Source organism: Poecilia reticulata, chromosome 2 (assembly GCF_904066995.2).
Source record: "Poecilia reticulata chromosome 2, P_reticulata-male-v2, whole genome shotgun sequence".
In the NCBI taxonomy this organism is placed as follows: Eukaryota; Metazoa; Chordata; class Actinopteri; order Cyprinodontiformes; family Poeciliidae; genus Poecilia; species Poecilia reticulata.
In genome coordinates, this window is record NC_088831.1 from 39337254 (window position 1) to 39356360 (window position 19107).

General features: G+C 38.2%; 2 protein-coding genes and 1 long non-coding RNA gene across 3 annotated transcripts in view; 1 reads left to right on the forward strand and 2 right to left on the reverse strand.

The window, feature by feature from the left end:
- The window catches only part of ptpn4a (protein tyrosine phosphatase non-receptor type 4a), an 84710-nt gene extending 74975 nt beyond the window's left edge, over window positions 1-9735 (reverse strand). The window contains exon 1 of the mRNA XM_008402567.3: window positions 9234-9735. The gene's annotated coding sequence lies outside the window, so the exon portion shown is untranslated. The remainder of the gene's footprint in view (window positions 1-9233) is intronic.
- LOC145550848 (uncharacterized) lies at window positions 2577-4070 on the forward strand. Its single transcript, XR_014086632.1, has 2 exons — window positions 2577-2718; window positions 3091-4070. It is a non-coding gene; the product is annotated as an uncharacterized LOC145550848 (long non-coding RNA).
- A 4040-nt stretch (window positions 9736-13775) lies between the features above and the next one.
- Window positions 13776-17785, reverse strand: tmem177 (transmembrane protein 177). Its single transcript, XM_008402535.2, has 3 exons — window positions 17658-17785; window positions 15593-15850; window positions 13776-14939 (listed from the first exon to the last, which is right to left on the reverse strand). Exons 2-3 carry the CDS (start codon window positions 15791-15793, stop codon window positions 14208-14210), a joined length of 933 nt encoding a protein of 310 aa, XP_008400757.2. The 5' UTR covers window positions 15794-15850; window positions 17658-17785; the 3' UTR covers window positions 13776-14207.
- Between the last annotated feature and the right edge of the window lie 1322 nt (window positions 17786-19107).

Here is a 19107-nt window from a genome sequence, read left to right on the forward strand (position 1 = left end):
AAAGCTGACAGTAGCAGAAGCACACAATATTTACCATACCCATCACAAGACTTTCATATACATCAAGCAGCCCTAATCTCAACAGACATCATGTCCAGTTAATGTCCGTCCCAACCTGTCTTATTCTACGCTTTTCTATGGTACTATTTATCCCAGTAACCCTTTAATTTACTTGGACTGCTTTAAACAACAGTCTTTGTGATTGGTTCACAATCTAAATCAGCTTATCCACACCAGAAGCATTTAAAAACAGGAGCTAAGCAAAATTTACAGCAGGATTTACCAAAACTGCCTGATCATAATGAAAGACCAATCGTTAGAAGTTTTTACTGGACTCAGGAAAAATATTGGCTTTAAATGCAGCTGTAAGCAGCACCTTAGCCTATCCAACTCTGAGGCTGGACAACAAAATAAGCACTGGACTGAGGCAGTGATCTTGTGCTTTTCTGATGCAAATCCAATATCCAATTAGTTTTTTGTTAATCAACTGATTCAGTCAAAAAAAATTTACATTTACAAAACAGATGGTGAAGAATATCATTTTCTCATGATTTTTTTTTTTTTTTACTTAAGATTAAATCTTCAATTAGGTAATCTGCAGACTGTGCATTAATTGGTCTTTAAAGGGTGTGGAGGTTTCTATCTAGCTCCCCCATGGCCAGATAATATGCAGTTTCAGCTCAGATAAAGGTATGAAGGATCATTAACATAATTTACAGATCCATCTCATTGGTTATGCATAATCCAAAGGCCATTAAAAATAATATAAAAATACAAATGAAACAATACCATTATCTGCACTTCAATGTATATGAAAAAAGGAAGAAAAGAGAGTTTTATTAGACAATAATGTGTAATTCGTCTGTACCACAGGGCCAATGTTATTTTTAACTCGGTGTTCACAGGCAGAAAATCGCATTTAAATCTGAGCTTCAGATGTTAAAACCTGCAACATTCACTGAGAGAAAGAAAGCAGCCGGTTTCAAAACTAATTCGGAAATTGATTTTGATTTTGTTGTTCTTGCTCACAACAAATAAAAATAAACGCTTCACTGTCAATATGGCATTACATGCTTTCCATTTCCAAAGTCACGATCTGCTAAGACACTTTCATCCTGGCGTTCTGTAGCTGTGGCAACTTGCAGCGAATAAACACAGCTGTGTTTGGAGTTTAGGAGACAGTTTTCGCTAAAGTCTGGTTGCCATATCCTCCCCAGCGGCAACCCACCAACTAACTAGCTGCAGATTTATCTGGTTAGATATTTGCCTGCATGGATGGTTGTTTGGGTGGTACACTTAGACACTGACAGTCACAGAATAACAACTCTAGCTCACAAAGAGTGATGTAATGTTGCCAAAATCTTCTCTACCATACTTGATAACTAAGTTCTTAATTTGTGTGCTGAGGTGAAATGATCCATATAATTCAATGGGACTGACAGAAAAACAACTGCATACATGGCATGGTTATGAAAACCTCTGGCAATGATCCCAAGTGGTCTAATGTAAGGAGGAAATGCTCACATCTTTCATGCCTGATAATTTATCTTGCTCGCAGCACCCAGTCCGTACTTCTCTTACCAAAGCTGTCAGTTGAGACCCATTTTAAGCTCTCTGTATTACTGAGCAAAAAGCAAAGAGGAAGGGTGTGTCTCGAAAATTTTGAGACTCACAAGAAACACAAGAAATAAGCTGCTGGTCAAAGAAAGAGTGGGAAGACACGAGTATAGAAAAAGGAAGTAATAATAAGCATTTTTGGAAAGCTAAATATTAAAGACTAGACCCAAATTATCAACTTTTAAGGCTACAGTAAAACAAAGAAACTTCCTTGCTTCAATATTTAGCACATTCTCCAATTAATACACATGAAGCCCACCCCCACAGTGTAAACTCAGCCCTTCACAAAAACAAAGTCTGGCTTTTCAAAGCTTTAACAAGGAAACATTATGCATCGGCGTCTACAGATTAGCCCTGTGGTTCCAAATTATTTTCCGTCATGCCCCCCACAGAGAACATACAATTTTTCACGCCCCATCTTGAATTGAATACTATTGAGAATCTGATACTACTTGGCTATTATCTATGAAAACCACTGGAGTCAACGTTCTGCACCCAATCACCCGAATATGAAAACAGATTAATAAAATGAGCTGAAACAACATCAATTTTAAGTTGGTGCAGCTCATGTTACTGCTTAAAGTCACAAAACAATTTCCAAGCTCAGTTTATCAACTCAATTTGTAACATTTAATCAAAAGTGCTCAACCTGAAAAGGTAAAAAGTGCAAATGACTCAACGGGATGTTAATTTCTTTAAACACAGTAACATTCAAAACGTTTCTAAACTGTAAACGTTGGTTATTTTTCAGCCTATTCAGCTTATTCTTCAAAAAGGTATGTCACTTTTTAACATTTTTTTGTACCAAACTAGCAAAAATATTGTTTATATTTGAGCTTCCTCCTTTTATCTTTTAACGGTCAAACTCCTCCATGACTCCTGCTCCTCCATCAGCTCTGTACACCGGTGTGCCCATAGACATAATATAAAAGTAGACCCCGCATTGGCTGCTCCGGCGCAGGAAATACGGCGGCCATCTTGGAGCGGTCGACCCTCCTACTTTGCTCAACCAAACAGCAGAAGATGCCTCAGCACTGAGGGATATTGTTGTTCTGATCGATGGACTATTGATGTGAGGGCTCCACAAACAACATTTCACAAGTAAGATGGACATATTATTGTGTATATTTTGTGATTAGAATATTACTTTACTGTATTTATGTCCACCGGTAAGATACCAGCTAATATTAGCTACAGTGCTTGGTGTAATACGGGGTTCAGCCCCGCTATGAAGGCTAACTGAGATTCCGTAAATCTAAAAAATGTATTATTCTCTAACATTGGCTTAGATTATCTGACACAAGAGCCTATATTAGAAATGAAACAATGTAACATATATTATAAAACTTATATTATGTGCTATAACATTCACCAGCAAAGTTTACACAGGTGGTAAAGACTATTATTTATATGTAATTCTTTCACTCTGTCAAAAGTAAGATAGCTCCCAAATCTTCTGTTTTTGTTTTGAAGGTTTCCTAAAGGCACGATGTGAGGAAGAAGTGGGAGATATCTTTAAAGAGAGACGGATTCACTGTACAGCACGGATGAATCTCGCATCGGATTTTGGACTCAATCTCAGCTGCTGAATCTCTGAAGCTAGAAATCCTCGGCTGGAAAACATATACACATATATATATATATATATATATATATACATACATACATATAAACATGTATCCAATATATATTATTCAGTATTAATCATTATTTATTTGTCTTTGTATAGTTATATAAATTTATATTTACATATTTATATGTATTGATATTACTAAATAATTTATTAAATAAATTATGAACGGCTGTGGGCTTTGTAATATGCTCATCATACATCAATATCAGAATATTCCATTCCTATTCTATTGTCATAGCCACTAAGCATATTTAAATATGCTGAACATACTTAAAAATACAATTGTTTATAAATGTAGCTTTGATAGATGTTTGAATATGGTTTCCAGTAACAAAAAAGCGTGTTATGATCGATTAAATGCGCTGATACGTCACTGTGCCTGCTAAACACATAACGCTGAGTGGAGTGGTGGACCACTCCAAGATGGCCGCCCTAAATCGCGTCAGCGACAATAGGAGAGAGCGGTCCATGAGGCGTCTATCCTTATATTATGTCTATGGGTGTGCCTGTGCTGGCTACTTCTTCTACTGGGTTGAAAAGGCAGCCTGTTGACTAGTTGGAGCACTGCCACCTAGTGACTGGAGACTTGTTTCTCGTTCAAGAATAAATGATAACAATAACAAAAAGTCCTCCTGTCTTCCCCCTTGCCGTCATGATATCTCAACAACCTTAGTTGATTAGTCAAATAGTTCAATTCACTTCTGCTTTCTGTGGCCACACCTGTTCTTGCTAGAGGTACATGTTTGATTCCATGTTTGATCTGCTGATCTCTTGATCATCATATAAATCATCAAAAATAAAATGACTTGTAGAATGATGATTTTGAAGTAGTTTCATTTTTAAAATACTTAAGACAAATCAAACCCGATCCTCAGTGTGCTTCAATGATTATAGAACCATCGACGCTGTTTCTGATTTGCTGAACCATTTATTTGTTCCGTTATTCTGCAAATCACTTTAGATTTGAGTAAAGCATGGAAGCTACAATAAGACTAATTAAGTCCTAATCACCTGACCAAGGGTATTCCTTAGTTATTAAAAACAGCAAACTCCTGAATAGAAAAAACAAGATTACTGTCATCCTATTTACTTATGTGCAACGGCTCCTAATAGGTTAGCAAACAGAAATGAAATAGTATTTGCTTAGCAGTCATCTTTCAGGCTTTGTTTAAATTTTCAGAAACATTACTGTGGAACAAGTATTGTCACAACATTAAAAGCTGTAACAACGCTCTATGTTAACTTGCAATTGCAATTTTTTATAGTTACCAACCATCACTTCAAACAATTACAGTGAGAAATCCCAACTGCAACACTGGCATAATGATAAAACAGGCAGCAGAGAGCTTTATGCAATATGCATTTGTGAGGACCATGTTTTAGTCAATGTTCCTTAATACATGTAGCATCGTCCTCAGTTTAATGTCAGCTTACAGTAGTGAACTACCCGTTTTTCAAACTGCATGACATGGACTATGTTGTTTCTAATATAAATATACCTTTGGAGTTGCAAAATAAAGCAATAATAAAACCAAGGTGGTTTAATGGTTGGCCACAAGCAGAACTGAATGGGCCTTTCCAATTAATACGCGATCTCATCTTCCACAGCTCCTGCACTGATACAGAGATTTTCATCTGGTTGGTTGTGGGAACAAGAAACAATAGAGGTCGTCACTACCCTGCATCCAATTCCACTGAAGGTTTTTGTATTTAGAAAATAAAACAAAACTTCAGAAATAAATTCACATTTTTGCCAACAGTTTCCACCTGCTGGGAAGACGTTACCAGCCTCCACCATCGATCTTCACCCACAGCTAGCACAGCTCAATATGAATATCTATGTTAATAGGCCAATTTTTAAATTTAACTTCAAAATAATGGTTGAAATTATCAGAAAACGTTGTACATCAGAAAAACATTTAAAAGAGGATTAAGATACTGTATTTTCCGCACTATAAACCGCACCAGATTATAAGGCGCACCTTCAATGAATGGCCTATTTTAAAACTTTTTTCATATATAAGGGGCACCGCATTATAAGGCGCAGAGAATAGACACTGCAGTTAGGGTTGCCACGCGTCCCGTATTGGACCTATACGGGACGCGGTTCTACAAATGTGGATGTGTAATAATAAAGAAGTGGTACCTGAGTGCTTTATATAGTAGGCTGCCCCAGTCCTTGTTTCACTCACGGCGTTGGTGTTGCAATATTGTGCCCAGCTGCTTTCTGGGTAACACAGACCAACCGACACGCTGCCGCCGCAGTCTATGTCTCTCTTCCCCCGCCGTCCCCAGGCTTTAAATGTATAAGGGCTGGTCCCTTGGTAACCCTAGTCGAAGCATCCCATATGAATATCTAAAGCCACTTTGTTGACATAAAGAATGTCAACAAAACAGTCCGACTCGAGTCGGCAAGGAGAGCCTTCTGCGACTGGGCCGGGGCGTGGCCGGATGATGGTCACCCTTCTCCGTTCGCGCACAGCATGTTCTTGGAGAACGTGGTGCTAAATGACCTGCAGACGACTTGATTCTAGACGGTCGGTAGGTAGATAGGTCAGTCAAACTTTATTAACAAAACAGCGTTCTGACAACTATCCCAGCATGCACAGCGCGCTTCTTCTACAGGCAAAAATGAAGTCGGCGGCTGCTTACCTGCTTACCGTAGTTGCTAGACCTGTTGTGGCTCAATATTGGTCCATTTAAAAGGCGCACCGGATTATAAGCTGCGCCTGTCGGCTTTTGAGGAAATTGAAGGTTTTTAGGTGCGCCTTATAGTGCGGAAAATATGGTACCTTAAAATCCCAGTGATGTTTTTCTGTACCCTTATTAATGGTCTGTGTTGTGATGCTAGTATCTACAACCTAATCGTAGCGTACCATTGTCTTATAGACCTACAACTGAAGCAGGCCCAGAAATGGCGTGGAATGGGTCAGTTGTATTGAGCGCTTTTAAAATGTAAACGGACAAAGAAGCTTACTGAGCGGCAGAGACCCCTACTGTATCGCTCGGTGGAAGTGAGACATTAAACTTCAAATTGAGGCCTAATTTATGTCACTCAAATACACTGAAACATGTGAAAGGATTCTACCTAAATCTGAATATTCAGTGAACTCATTTCTAAATGCTTGGATTGTTGCAAGACACTTTCAACAAGTGGCTTTTGGTAATTATTCTGCTTGTTTGGCGTTTAAAATAGGTCAGTTAAATCAACTGGAATAGTCTTAGATCATGTCCATCACTTTAGATTATGCCGTATTTTTGCCGTTAACAATGACATTGTAGTGTTCAATGATGACACTGTACTGAGTAGGTTACTTTACTTCACAGCCAGAGTTACTTAATTCTCAGAAACATCTAGTGGAAATACCCAAACTGCTCCAAAGTGGGTTACTCCCTGCTCAAAGCTAACAGGTGTAGTTTATTCCTCTTTTATCACATCTGTGGCTCCTCCTGCTCCCACACAGGTTCAGGTGTGCTTCTCAAGAAAAGCATGGCTCCAGCCATGGGAAGCTTAATCATCCCCAGCTGAGCCGCCTTCACTTCTAAAACCCAGAAGTTAACCCAGAGCTAAAGGAACACACATAGAGTTCAGACCGGAGTACTGTTCAGCCCACAAGTGAGAAATTAATTTTGTATTTCATAATACGAATCTGGGTTGTTTTTATTTAGCTCAACTTCAAAACCAATGTCTGCCTAGCAGTAATTTAGGATGGATTCATGGCCACGTTATCTCTGCTCTTGTGAAACCAAACAAACATTGTCAGAAGTTCATTTTGAAGAAATACAGCGAGTTTTGATTTTGAATAAAAAGAGGAATGTTAACTATAGTTTAATTTTCAATCTGTTGCTGAACATGACTGTGAGAGAAAACCAGACCACACAAACCAAAGCAGCATATCAAGATATGCATGGGGTTAATATTGCAAAAAGACCAAAACAAGCAGCCGGGAATAATAAGTCTTTCTTTGGTAAGTTGAAAAACTTAACAGGTTTGTTTATGTTATTTTTCTTGTTTCTATATTTTTCACATGAATTCAAGACTAATTTTGTAGCACCCTCTAATTATACAACATCTGACTATCAGCACTAAACATTTCTCTGAAGCCTCAAACTTCTATCAAGCCTCACATGTCGACATGTTATATCAGAGTCTCCTTTCAAACAGCTTCTTAGAAGTTTGTGTTCACTTTGAGTTCAGTTTTAAACACATCACATAAAATGACTGCCTTTGAGTTTTCTTCACTGAGTAACAACCTCCACACTGAAGAGCGTTTTTGTCAGTGCACCTGGTAGTGATCATATATGATTTGAGTTTTTGACCAATCCGTCATTGATCCTACCAGTCAAACAGAAAATTGGAAAAATATATATTTATATTCAACAGGCAATTTTGGGGGGGATTTAAAATCATGCTTTTTTTTATTAAGTATTTCACTTCCTGTGAAATACTTAATTTAAGGAATATTTAGAAAATACAACTGCAAATATCATTTCAGAAAAATAAAATATATGAATACGGAGTATAAACCCTGAATTTGACATGAGGCTAAAGTTAGAGTTCATAGCTTGATGGTCTGCTAAAAGGTTATAAGTACTTCATATTTCAAATCAGTGCTCTGCACCTTCCTTTGGTATAAACCCAGATTAGGGGCTAAAGCTAACCGCTAATCCAAGACCAACAAGTTATTTGGTCTCATTAGGAATATTGGATTTTTTTTCTGTAGAAAAAGAAAACTATATTTTTCTATTTACTTTTTTCTATCAACATTTATTTGATGATCTGAAGCTTGAAACCCAAACAGGCCACAATAAATGTAGGCATCTGCAAGGGGACGCCGCATCTACTTCAGGTAAGATGTTATCTGCTCACAACTTTTTAACAAATCTGCACTTCAAAAATCCTAAATGATCCCTTTAACTATTATGCTATTGGGGGAAACAAAACGGTGGCCCAGGGGCCCATATTCTCCTGAATCCGTCCCTGGACAGAACCTCTTCCTCTGGATTTCATTCATAACTCTCTGGTCCCGATGAGGTGCTCCATTCAAAGTGAAATGCGATGCAAATTCATAGTCATTCATGCACTTCGACTGGGCCACAGATAGAGAGACGGGCGAGACAAACGGGACTGAGCAGGGTCCATATGATCCTAGCAGCAGGCGGCGGAGGAACCAACTGCGACCCGAAAGATGTGGCACGGATGGTGGAGGATTACGTCATCGTAGGAAAAAAAAAAGGAGGACGCCTCATCACAGCAGACCTTTACCATCCATAATAAAACAACCTCCCATCCAGCAGGCCGATTCAACCAAAAATAACGATTATTAATGCAAAGCCACGCTGAAAGCAGGCTCTCTGTAAGCAGATTATCCACGCAGGCGGAGTGGTGTGACGTTTCTAGAATGTAAAGCCTTGTTTCATCAGTTTCTCACCAACAAGCAACCAAACTCTGTTTCGCATTTTCTGACAGACGGTAAAATAAAAATAAAAAATGTTGCAATGGTGGCGAAAAAGCCGCACTGAAAGCTAACTGGACTCGTCTTTAAAGGGGCTTATTGTACACTGCCCAATGAATGAGTTGACTCCTTTATAGGATAAAAACAAATAAATAAATAGGCATGTCAACACAATGGTGCACGGACGGGTTTTAACGCCTCAATGCATGTTTCAAATGCATCGCACATTTCAATAGCCACTGTTTTTAAACGCAAAAATATTGAATGGGCTAGAAAAAAAAAGAGCAGCTAGCCAACAAGCAGGCAGCAAAAACAGTCACAGCTTGAAATGCGTTTAATTTTCTTCACATTTTCCTTTTTTTATAAAAGGGGCTAAAATAGAAAAAGCATCTTCTGAACTGTTACCCCAATGTTATGTAGCATTATTATCAATTTCAGCTGCACGGTGTATAAAAGTGACAGAGCTAAGCTAGTTTGCTAACGTCAACTGTTAAGAGGAGAAAAATATAAAGAGTCCCCATTCTTACCGTCATAAACTGCTCCAGGGGCGTCCAGTTTTTAAGGAATTAAAGTGTTGCTGTGGGAGAAAATGGTTCGTGTACGGGGGGCGATGTAGCCCGGACATCCAAGATCAGTTGACCCAGTGCCGATGAAAGCCGAGCAGCAGCATCATTATCACCGCGCCGCCTCACACACATCCATCCAGCAGAGCGGGGCCTCCTCCGGGCTCGACCGTACGACTTGCTCGGCGACGACGACGACGGATAATCCACAAGACAGAAGCCCCTGCAGCAAGCATTGGCTAGACGCGGTCCCTATCCAGTCATTTCAGGCAGACGGAATGAGAAATGCAGTCCCAAAGCGAGCGAAGAAAACATACAATGTGCTGTCAGAAAGAGAAGAAGGTTGGAGTTGAAAACTGTCGGATCACAGAGAGAGAAAATGTTGCGTTTCTGACTTTTCCAGCATGAGCCAGCCCGTTGTTGTCAGCGATCCCTGATCGCTCTCTCTCTCTCTCTCTCTCTCTCTCTCTCTCTGCAGCTGCTCTCTTGCCTTGCAGCAGCACGGTGCTGCGACGTAATTGCGCAACCGCACAGGATTCTGGGGCGTGGCCGTGGAGCGGGAGGCGCGGTGTTTGATTTCAAACGCACCAAAGTAAACATACCTAATGTAAACGTAGTTTTAGAGAAACTATTAGTTTTTAAAAGACGTATTGAAAAGCCTGGAGGCAGCCCTCATTTTGTTATATTTTGCCCAACAACCAGGCAACTAGAATCACCAACTTCTCCCTACAATGTTTACATCATAGAGTATTTAAACCTTTAAATATATTACTTTCATAACTAAAGTTACTACTAAAGTTAAAATTATAGTATTTTCTACCCACCTCTAAAATTTCTGTCTATTATAACCGACTGCAAGTAACTTGACTCAATGAAGATCATTTAATATTTTAATTAAAAATATGCCAGACACACACACACACACTACAGTTTGTTAAAATGAGACTTCTTGTTTGTCTGTAAGCTTCATTGTTCTAATGTTATTTTCTGTCTGCTGAGCTTGATGTGCCATTTGAAGATCAGTAACAATAGATTTTGTTACTAGAAGTTACACATAACTTCTTGTTACTGTAAATTTTGGTGTTGAAAGATGTATGTAAAAAAATTGTACAGAAAAGTGTTTCTTCTGCTTGAATTTATTTTGTAATCATGTTTTTTAAATTTGTATTGTTCTTTTTTAACTTTAGTCTTTAAATTACCAGAATTTGCACAAAACTTTATGTTTTTGTCTGTCAGATTACACAACTTTGTCCAAAACCTTAACATTTAGCAGTTGTTCTTCTTAATTTTGGCTTATTTAAAAATAAAAGGTAAATTATTTCAAGAATGAAGCATTGACAAAGATACAGTGACCAAAAAAAGCCCAGACGATGAACGAGCTGTCTTTTTGTCTTTTTGTCTGCTCACATCTCAGATATTGCACCAGTTTGCATGAATGATTCCTATAGACTGTGACCGCATTTAAATGGGGGGGGGAAATCATACACCATCTGCTATGAAGCAGAGCAAAAGCAGAAAGACCTGAAGGAGATTTCCCCTGTGAAATATTCAGAGTTTGAAAATGACTACAGGACAGAAGAAAGTGTTGTTGATTTAATGACAAAGGCTTAGTGTATGAGGACTGCTAATAAATAAAAATATTCTAATCATTTCTAGATTTGTTAATCAATTGTTACTTTTTCTATATCTTTGTGTTGAATAATAGAATGTAAAGACGTGAGTGAATGTACGCAACTGACTTTTGTTAAATCTAATTTTCAACCTCAGTGTTTTGCTTTAAAAAAAATTGTTTAAAGAGGGGATAAAATAGGCTAAAATAAAACTATGTATTTTAGTGTATGATAGCATAAAGTTATAAGTGTATAGTCATTGAAAGTATCAATTAAATGCAAATATTTTTGACTGGCAATACAGAATTATGACATTTATAGTACAGTAAGCTGATGCAAATAGACTGGATTTTTATTTATAAAAACCTCTGTTGATAAATTACAGAATCCATTTTGTTATAATAAATCAGTATTTGAGACAATACACATATATATTTTTTAAAAATCTCTTTAAAAGTTACTTCATTCATTTTATATATTTTATGCTCTTGACCGTCTATTGAAAGACAACCAGTAGCACAGTCATTCATGAACACTGCAAACGGGTGCTGCTGGATGCTGTGAGAACGGTAATGTGGGTTGTACTGACCTCAAGTGGCATGAAAAGACAAGCTACTTGTTCCACTACAGCAAACAATGGATCCATTGTACAGACAGCTCTGTCTGGCATACCATAACGTGCACTGATGAAGCGGAGTGGCGAGAACAAGACAATGAAGCCAGTGTTGATGATCTGCGCGGCTAAAGGACACTTTGTAGTCAGAGAAATGATAAAGTGAACATGACAGTTCAACTTTGTCAATTCAGCTACTGCTCTATTTTTTATTTTTTTCCGCACTTCATCCCACACCAAAACAATAAGTTGGAGCAAAAACATCAAACAATAAATGAATAAAACATTTGATTGGTTTAACCTTTTGTAGCTTTTTTTTAATGAACAGCAAAATATTCATACATCTCGGTCTTTTTTCGCATTTTGTCAGATCTAATGTATTTTGTTGTGATTTCAAATTGTAGTGCATGAAGTGTAATGAAAAATTTAATGTCTGTGTTATTGTCTTTGTGCCACCAAGATTGTGCAGTGAAACTGATGTGATGTTTATGCAAACCAACAATAATAATTTGTGGTGATGAGTGTTTATATCTCACTCTAGGTCTCTATATAGATGTCTGACACACACTCCACTCTGACGTTCCTGCTCCTCATGTATGGAATGCCTTTAGGGCAAAAAAGGTGGGAAATTTTATGTCTCTTTCACACATCGGCTGTTTGTTTTCATCCAGTCACTGCTTGGGTGGTAAAGAACCAATCATAACCAACAAGTCTAAATACTATTGGGATTTAAGAAAAACATAAGAGAACACAAAACACTTGAATTTTGTAGCCTAATAATAAGTAGTTGAGCATATAAATAAGTTTACTCGGTGGATTTCAGTAACATTTCTTGATATAATATCAAGAAATGATCTTGATATTAGATCATTTCTTGATCTAATATCAAAAAATGTCAGATCCCACCACAATCTCTTACCAGTCACCACTGCTGGGTCTGATCTGTGAAAAATCAGACCCAGTTTTGAACGAGCAGTATATACAGTATATATAAAAACACACAGTCTGGATTTGCACTTCATTTGTCTTGACTCCAAAGAGCAGTGGGGTAAAAATACAGTTTCTATCTGCAACCTAATTATGCGTGTCTATATTTAGTTCAGTCCACAGGGAGTTGGATTGAAGATGTAATTAAACAGCATATCTGAACCTTGTTAATGCGCAGACGGATGACCTGGGGGAAATACAAGTGCTGGATGAAGAGGTCTGAGTCACTGAGCTGAAGATTGCAGCAGTTTAGTTTGGTTGTACAAAATTAGAGATCCTTTGTGTGTTTTTCTCCTTGACCTGCAGGGAATAGATATCAGTTTTCCATGCAATCTGAAATAGATGAGTAATTATCATGGCATCACAGATATCTGATTCAATACTTTGTTTCCTCACTTGAAAAAGGTTTTCTTTTGCCTTTCACTGAATATTTACACAGCATACAAGATATTGTAACCACAGATGAGGCTGTTTCACATTCTCTACCAGCTCTTAGCAACAACAAGCTGTTGTTTCCCTGTAGGATCCTGTGGAAATAAGACTGACTCTAGATGTGGCACACTTCTGCATCGTTTGATTTTACTTTGCTGAAATGAAGATAGTGCCATTTTAACTGGCTGTAAGCATGATTTATTGTATTTTAATACGTCTGCAAAATCTAGCAGTAGCAGATATATAACATTAAAAAATACTGGACAATAGATAATGTTCAATGAGTCCCGTTTTATGTTAAATAACACCTTATGCTCTCGCCTACGACATGCAAAATACTCACCTGTTTTGGTTATTTCCCGCCAGCAGAGGGCGCCATTTATCTGAAACCTGCACTATTCCAACAGTTATTCCATCAAAAATCTCAGGCTAAACTCAACAACTTAAGGTTTTTAAACTTTCCTACCACATTCCTGACAAATGTTTTTTTTGGTTAACCGGTCTTTCTATTGTACCATCAATTTAGTGTGTGCTTGCATTGTTGTTTGCCCGGTCTGCCTCTATGATGGCCTGTGATGCACTGATTGCCACAAACAACCTGGAATTCAGCAAGCATATAAGAAAGTGCTCTGATTAGATGAGACTAAAATTAAACTTTTTGGCCTACATATAAAATATTATGTGTGGTAGCTAAACAATACAACACATCATTTCCACATTGATGCATGGTGGAGTACGCATTGTGGGGAAGTTCAGATATAAAGAATTTGTGGCAAAACTTTGAAACATTTCTGTTCACAGATGCTCTCCATGCAAACTGACTGAACTTTTGCTATTATGGAATCAAGACAGGGGAAAAGAAGATGATTCTAGAAAGTTTTAATTGAAGGGGGACAAAATAGGTATGCAAACTTCTCAGATATTTCATTGGAAAACCAACTAAATTAGAAATGTACAATTTCTCTTCAACTTCACAATTATTTATTTGCTACTTCTGCTGGACCATCACATGAAATCCCATCTAAATATACAGAAGTTCGTGGTCAAAATGTGAAAAAGTTCAAGGGTCGTTGATATTTTTTCACTGTGGCGCCTCAGCATTAAAGCAGCAAATGTCAGCTGAATTCAGAATCAACCACATGTTTTTATTGGATAAGAGTCACAAAGTCACATATCTGACACCTTGAATTCTATCTTTTAATGACAAAAAATTAAATATTCAACAGATGCAGAAAGGCATATTTCTGTTAGAAATATCTGCCTGCTGGTAAGAGCTTTGTAGCTTTATGGTTCGTTTTATGCTTTCTGTTCTTTCATCAGAGCAAGGATGCCTTCTCTCCTGGAGGTGTAAGGCGTGTGCTTCAGCTGAAGGACATGAGCAGGAAACAGGTTTCCACTGGGCGCGTACATCTCCTCGCCTTTCTGTCCCATCAGTGAGCGCAGCATCTTGTTTCTGGACAGGATTTTATCATAAAACTCCACTCCTCCTCTGGCGTACTCCCGAGACACTCCCGCTGCATGTTTGTCTGCGCTGTAGTCAATCCACTGGCTGAGAGCGTCAGAGGTGAGGAAGTAAGAAACGGCCCCGATTCCCAGCGCCACAATGTTCACTGCCCCACGCATCAGCACGGGGCCGCCATGCAAGCCGAACACCTGCTTCAGCACCACGCTGTACACCCAAATCCCGCCCAGGCAGAACGGAGCAACGACGGCTGTCAGGACCGGACCCCCGGATTGTAAGCGGGCCACCTCCCGAGCGATGGCGAACTTCTGCGCCTCCCCGGAGAACACCAGCGCCTCCTTCAGAGCAGAGCCGGCCTCGCTGCTCCAGTCCACCGTTTTCCCGCTGATGAAGATGTTGCGGTTGGTTATTCCGCTCGGATCGTCTGTGGTGCTGTTAAAGTTGGCTGGGATGCCGATTTGGGCGCCAGCAGGAAGCCACGGAACACCGGCACCAACCGGGTGGAACCCGAAGGAGGCGAAAGCGGAGAAGTTCTTGGCTGAGCTGACACCGAAGTCCTTCAGGACCTAAGAATGACGAAATTATTAAAAACAACTACAGTCAGCGCCGCAAAAAGTGGATATGCACTATGCAAGGCATAGGGGCACTGAGCTAGAAGGGGCAATAAATGGTGGAAAAATTATTTTTAGTTGAGAATTCACTGGGAGGGAAGTGTTTCACTGCAAAAACACAAAATCTTATCAAGTAATTGTGGCCTAGCTGCTCATGCAAATGTCACCTGACATAAGAAATCTAACTTGCAAGTAACTTTTCAGCAAGAGATATGAGCTTTTTAAAGTCAATCATTTCTTAATATTGATTGAAGTTCATATTCCATAATGGCAGATTATGGCCATGGAAGAGGCCATAGTGGAAAAGGGACAAAAAAGCTTTTCAAAGTGGCTGACAGACAGAAAGAGAGATATTTCAATCCATCAAGAGAAGGCTTGTAAATATGCAGATTAGATTAAGTTACTACTAAAATGACAAGTGACTGTTGTCTGTTTTACAACTGCGTGCTGCAGTTACAGGTGTACAGAGATGCTATTGATGTGTCCACATACACCTGAGAAAGAACGTAGCTGCACCCCAGACTACAGTAACCCCATGAGAGAGTTACTGTTTGATTTTTTGTTTGACTGTAAATCTGATTGAAACAACAGAAATCAAGCAAAGCTACCTGCTGAAAGACACTTTCCAGCTTTTCCGACAACACCACCGGCTCTCCTTTATGCCAGGCTTGATAGAGCTGACGGTAGGACGAATCGGGGAAAACGTGGTAGAACATGTTGGCTGCGAAGACTCCTCCACAGCTCGCGATGAGCAACGGAGCCCGGTACTTCTGGAGAAGCACCGAGAGCTTGAGGAAACGAGACGCCATCGTGTGGTCTTAATGCAGATGTCTCAGCCTGGAGCAGCAACTTTCAGTACGTGATATCTGTGAAGGAGAAAAATCTTTCATCAGCCTCTACATATGATAGATAGATTCTCTCTATGCTGCCCCCTTGTGGTCATCTAGCAAAGAATGTAGCATGCAGAAACTTGATGTTACATAAAATGATGCGTTGAGAATCTTCCTTAAAATACCCAGAGGGGCCAGTGCTAATGAGGTGTTTGTGATAGCAGGTGTTTCGACTTTTAAAGCACTGTGGAGAAAGTTCATGTTGAGTTTTATGAAACGCCTGAATGGTTCAGTGAACAGCTTAGCACCCAAATCTTACTGCGAGTAGTTTATGCTTTTCATCCAGCCTAGGGTGTCTGTTTGTGAACTGAGTCCTTCAGTGATTGTAGATTTTATTTTTTATTAATTTTATTAAATATATTTTGCATACATGTTTATTGTCTATGTATTATTTTTCTCTGATAATTTGTCAGTGTGGATTTGTCTCTCAAGTTTAAACTGAATTGAAACTCACAGAGAAGTTATATAAATACAACCTTTAAGTGCATTTATTCAGTTATTTTTTTATTTTTTGCTTTATCAACAATTCCCCTAAAAACTATAGCGCTGACAACAGATTACACCAAGTCCTCACAGCGTAATTTCTTTACGCTTCTTAGTCAGTAGTGTTAATACATTTATGCAAATCTGTAGAAGGAAAAGCAAATAATAGCGTTTTAATTTGATATTTTAAGAAATCTGATATTGATAGTCGGCCTTCTATCACCTGAAGAACATCTCTAGGAGTAGAGGACTGATGTCTCAACACAATCTAGAGAAACTAATCCATGCGTTTATCTTTAGCCGCATTGATTACTGCAACAGCGTCTTCACAGGTCTGACTAATAAATCAATCAATCAGCTGCAGCTGATCCAGAAGCTGCTGCTCACGTTCTCACTAAAACCAGGAAGATAGAGCACATAACACCAGCTTTAAAGTCCCTACACTGGCTCCCTGTAGCTCAGAGAATAGACTTTAAAATACTGATGTTAGTTTATAAATCACTGAACGGTTTGTCACCACAATACATTAAAGATCTGTTATTGCTGTACCAACCGTCTAGACCCCTCAGATCTTCTGGTTTTGGTCTGCTCTGCATCCCCAGAACCAGACGAGGAGAAGCAGCATTCAGCTTCTACGCACCACAAATTTGGAACAAACTTCCAGAAAACTGTAAAACAGCTGAAACACTGGGTGCCTTTAAATCTCAATTTAAAACCCACCTGTTTAGATTTGTTTATGGCTGAATTAGGATTAGAGTGTGGGTTTTGATGTTTACGTTTCTATCCGTTTTAATTTTTGTTTTTCTTTTTTTATTTCCCTTTCTCACTCTTCATTCAATGTCACATGCTGTTTTTATTTTAATTATGTAAAGCACTTTGAAATGCCTTGCTGCTGAAATGTGCTATACAAATAAAATTTGATTGATTGATTGATAATATACCAGAACGTTAATCACCATTTATCCCCAACTATAAAAAAAAATTAAAGAGCGAAATCCAGAGCGAAATCCAGAGCAATAAATATATGTAAAGATCAATGTTCAATGTTGTCGGTTGGCATCTGTTCGCATAACTTGACAATTCTGCAGCTTATTTATAGAAGCAGTTATAAAGTTAACATTTAATACAACTTACTGCTAAGTGTCAGAAACGTGTAGCTTCAACGCTGCTATGGTAGCCCCGTAAATAATATATTTTTAAACCAGTTATCCAGAGAAAACAGTTATTACACATCCAATCATAATATAGTCAGTCACCTGCTGACGCTTTTATTTAGAGGAAAATAACACATAACACTCACATGTTCGGCGCATCTTTACAAGGACAATTACATACTTCAAAACACTGCCGGTGGTGTACGTAAAGCGATTCGACTGTCGTGATTATCAAAGCGTTTTCGACAAGTTAACGACAGCATGAGAACGGGGAAATTAGGGGTTTTCCGGATATTTATTTAAAAAATAATTGGTAATGAAACGTTAAAGCAAATAAAATATAGACTGTTTGTTATAGCATAATTGAAAAAAATGCATGTAAATTAAAAAAGCAACAGAAAGGATAATATGATATAGTTTAAATAGATATTAGAGTATAAAAAGATTTATATTACTGAATAACCGCAGTAAGTTAAAGCATTTCTTTTCCGCAGTCAATATGTATACAGATTTGACAAACTTTGTATAATAATGTTCTTGGTTCATAAACCTGAAAAGAAATATGGAGACTTGCTTATTTATACTTATTATTATGTAAATTTCGATAATTTAGTTCTTAATTTGAAAATATCCCACAATCCAAGATGTTTTATTCTTAAGGAATGTGTTCCATTCAAACAAGCCACGCTGTATAATGTGCTCTTCTCTTTAAAATGTTTGCAGAATCTGCAAGAAGCAAAGCATTGGCCTGCCAAATTAAAATCTTTTGAACTTTCTGTCCATTCTGGTGACCTCTCAATAAATAAACAAATCAATACCTTACTAGACAATCAGTTCACTCCTTCTGATTGCTTGTCCAAAGCCTAAATCAATGAGTTCTTCTAAATGGACAAGCTTCTACTACTTAAGTGCAGATTAGAGAACAATTCTTATTTGTGACCTAAGGGGTCTTTTACACATTGGGGAATTCTTTGACTCTAATAAATATTTTTTGAAAATGTGTTCATTAGTACTTTGTATCAGCAAAAACTTCACAAGAATTTATTCTCTAAGGTTAGGACAATGTTTGTGGTACAAATTGTACAAAATAATGCGTGAATGTTTCAAAGAAACTGGTGTTCAAGGCAGAACACGTGATGTGTAGGTGCCCAGGTGCTTTTAAATGTACCATGATTTTGTGGAAATGCTGCATAAAACTGCATCATTCCACATTATTCATTTACAGTCACTGAATTGAAACAGGCATCATAAAATATGTACGCAATGTTAGTACGCAATGCCAAGGAGAAATACCAAATATTTTTGGCATTGCTCCTGTGTTGCTGCCTTCTCATTATCTTCATGATCCTATCAAAAACTTGCAATTTCTGATATATTAACAATATGTCAGTGTATGATTTGTTACACTATATTTTCTCCCTTTTTACTTATGCCATGAATGTATTTATAAACAACTGAGTGAACATTTCCTTACACCCTACTGTATGTTGTCCTAAATAATGTATCAGCAGAGGCATTTTGATGGAATAACTATACATTCCTGAGTGTTTTCCTTGTGTCATCTGTGGCTTGAAGGAACCATTCAGAGCTCCTGCT

Coding starts and splice junctions, on each gene's coding strand:
- tmem177 (XM_008402535.2), bottom strand. CDS start 15,793: ATGGCGTCTCGTTTCCTCAAGCTCTCGGTGCTTCTCCAGAAGTACCGG. Junction 14,940..15,592: donor TGGAAAGTGTCTTTCAGCAG/GTAGCTTTGCTT, acceptor CGTCATTCTTAG/GTCCTGAAGGACTTCGGTGT.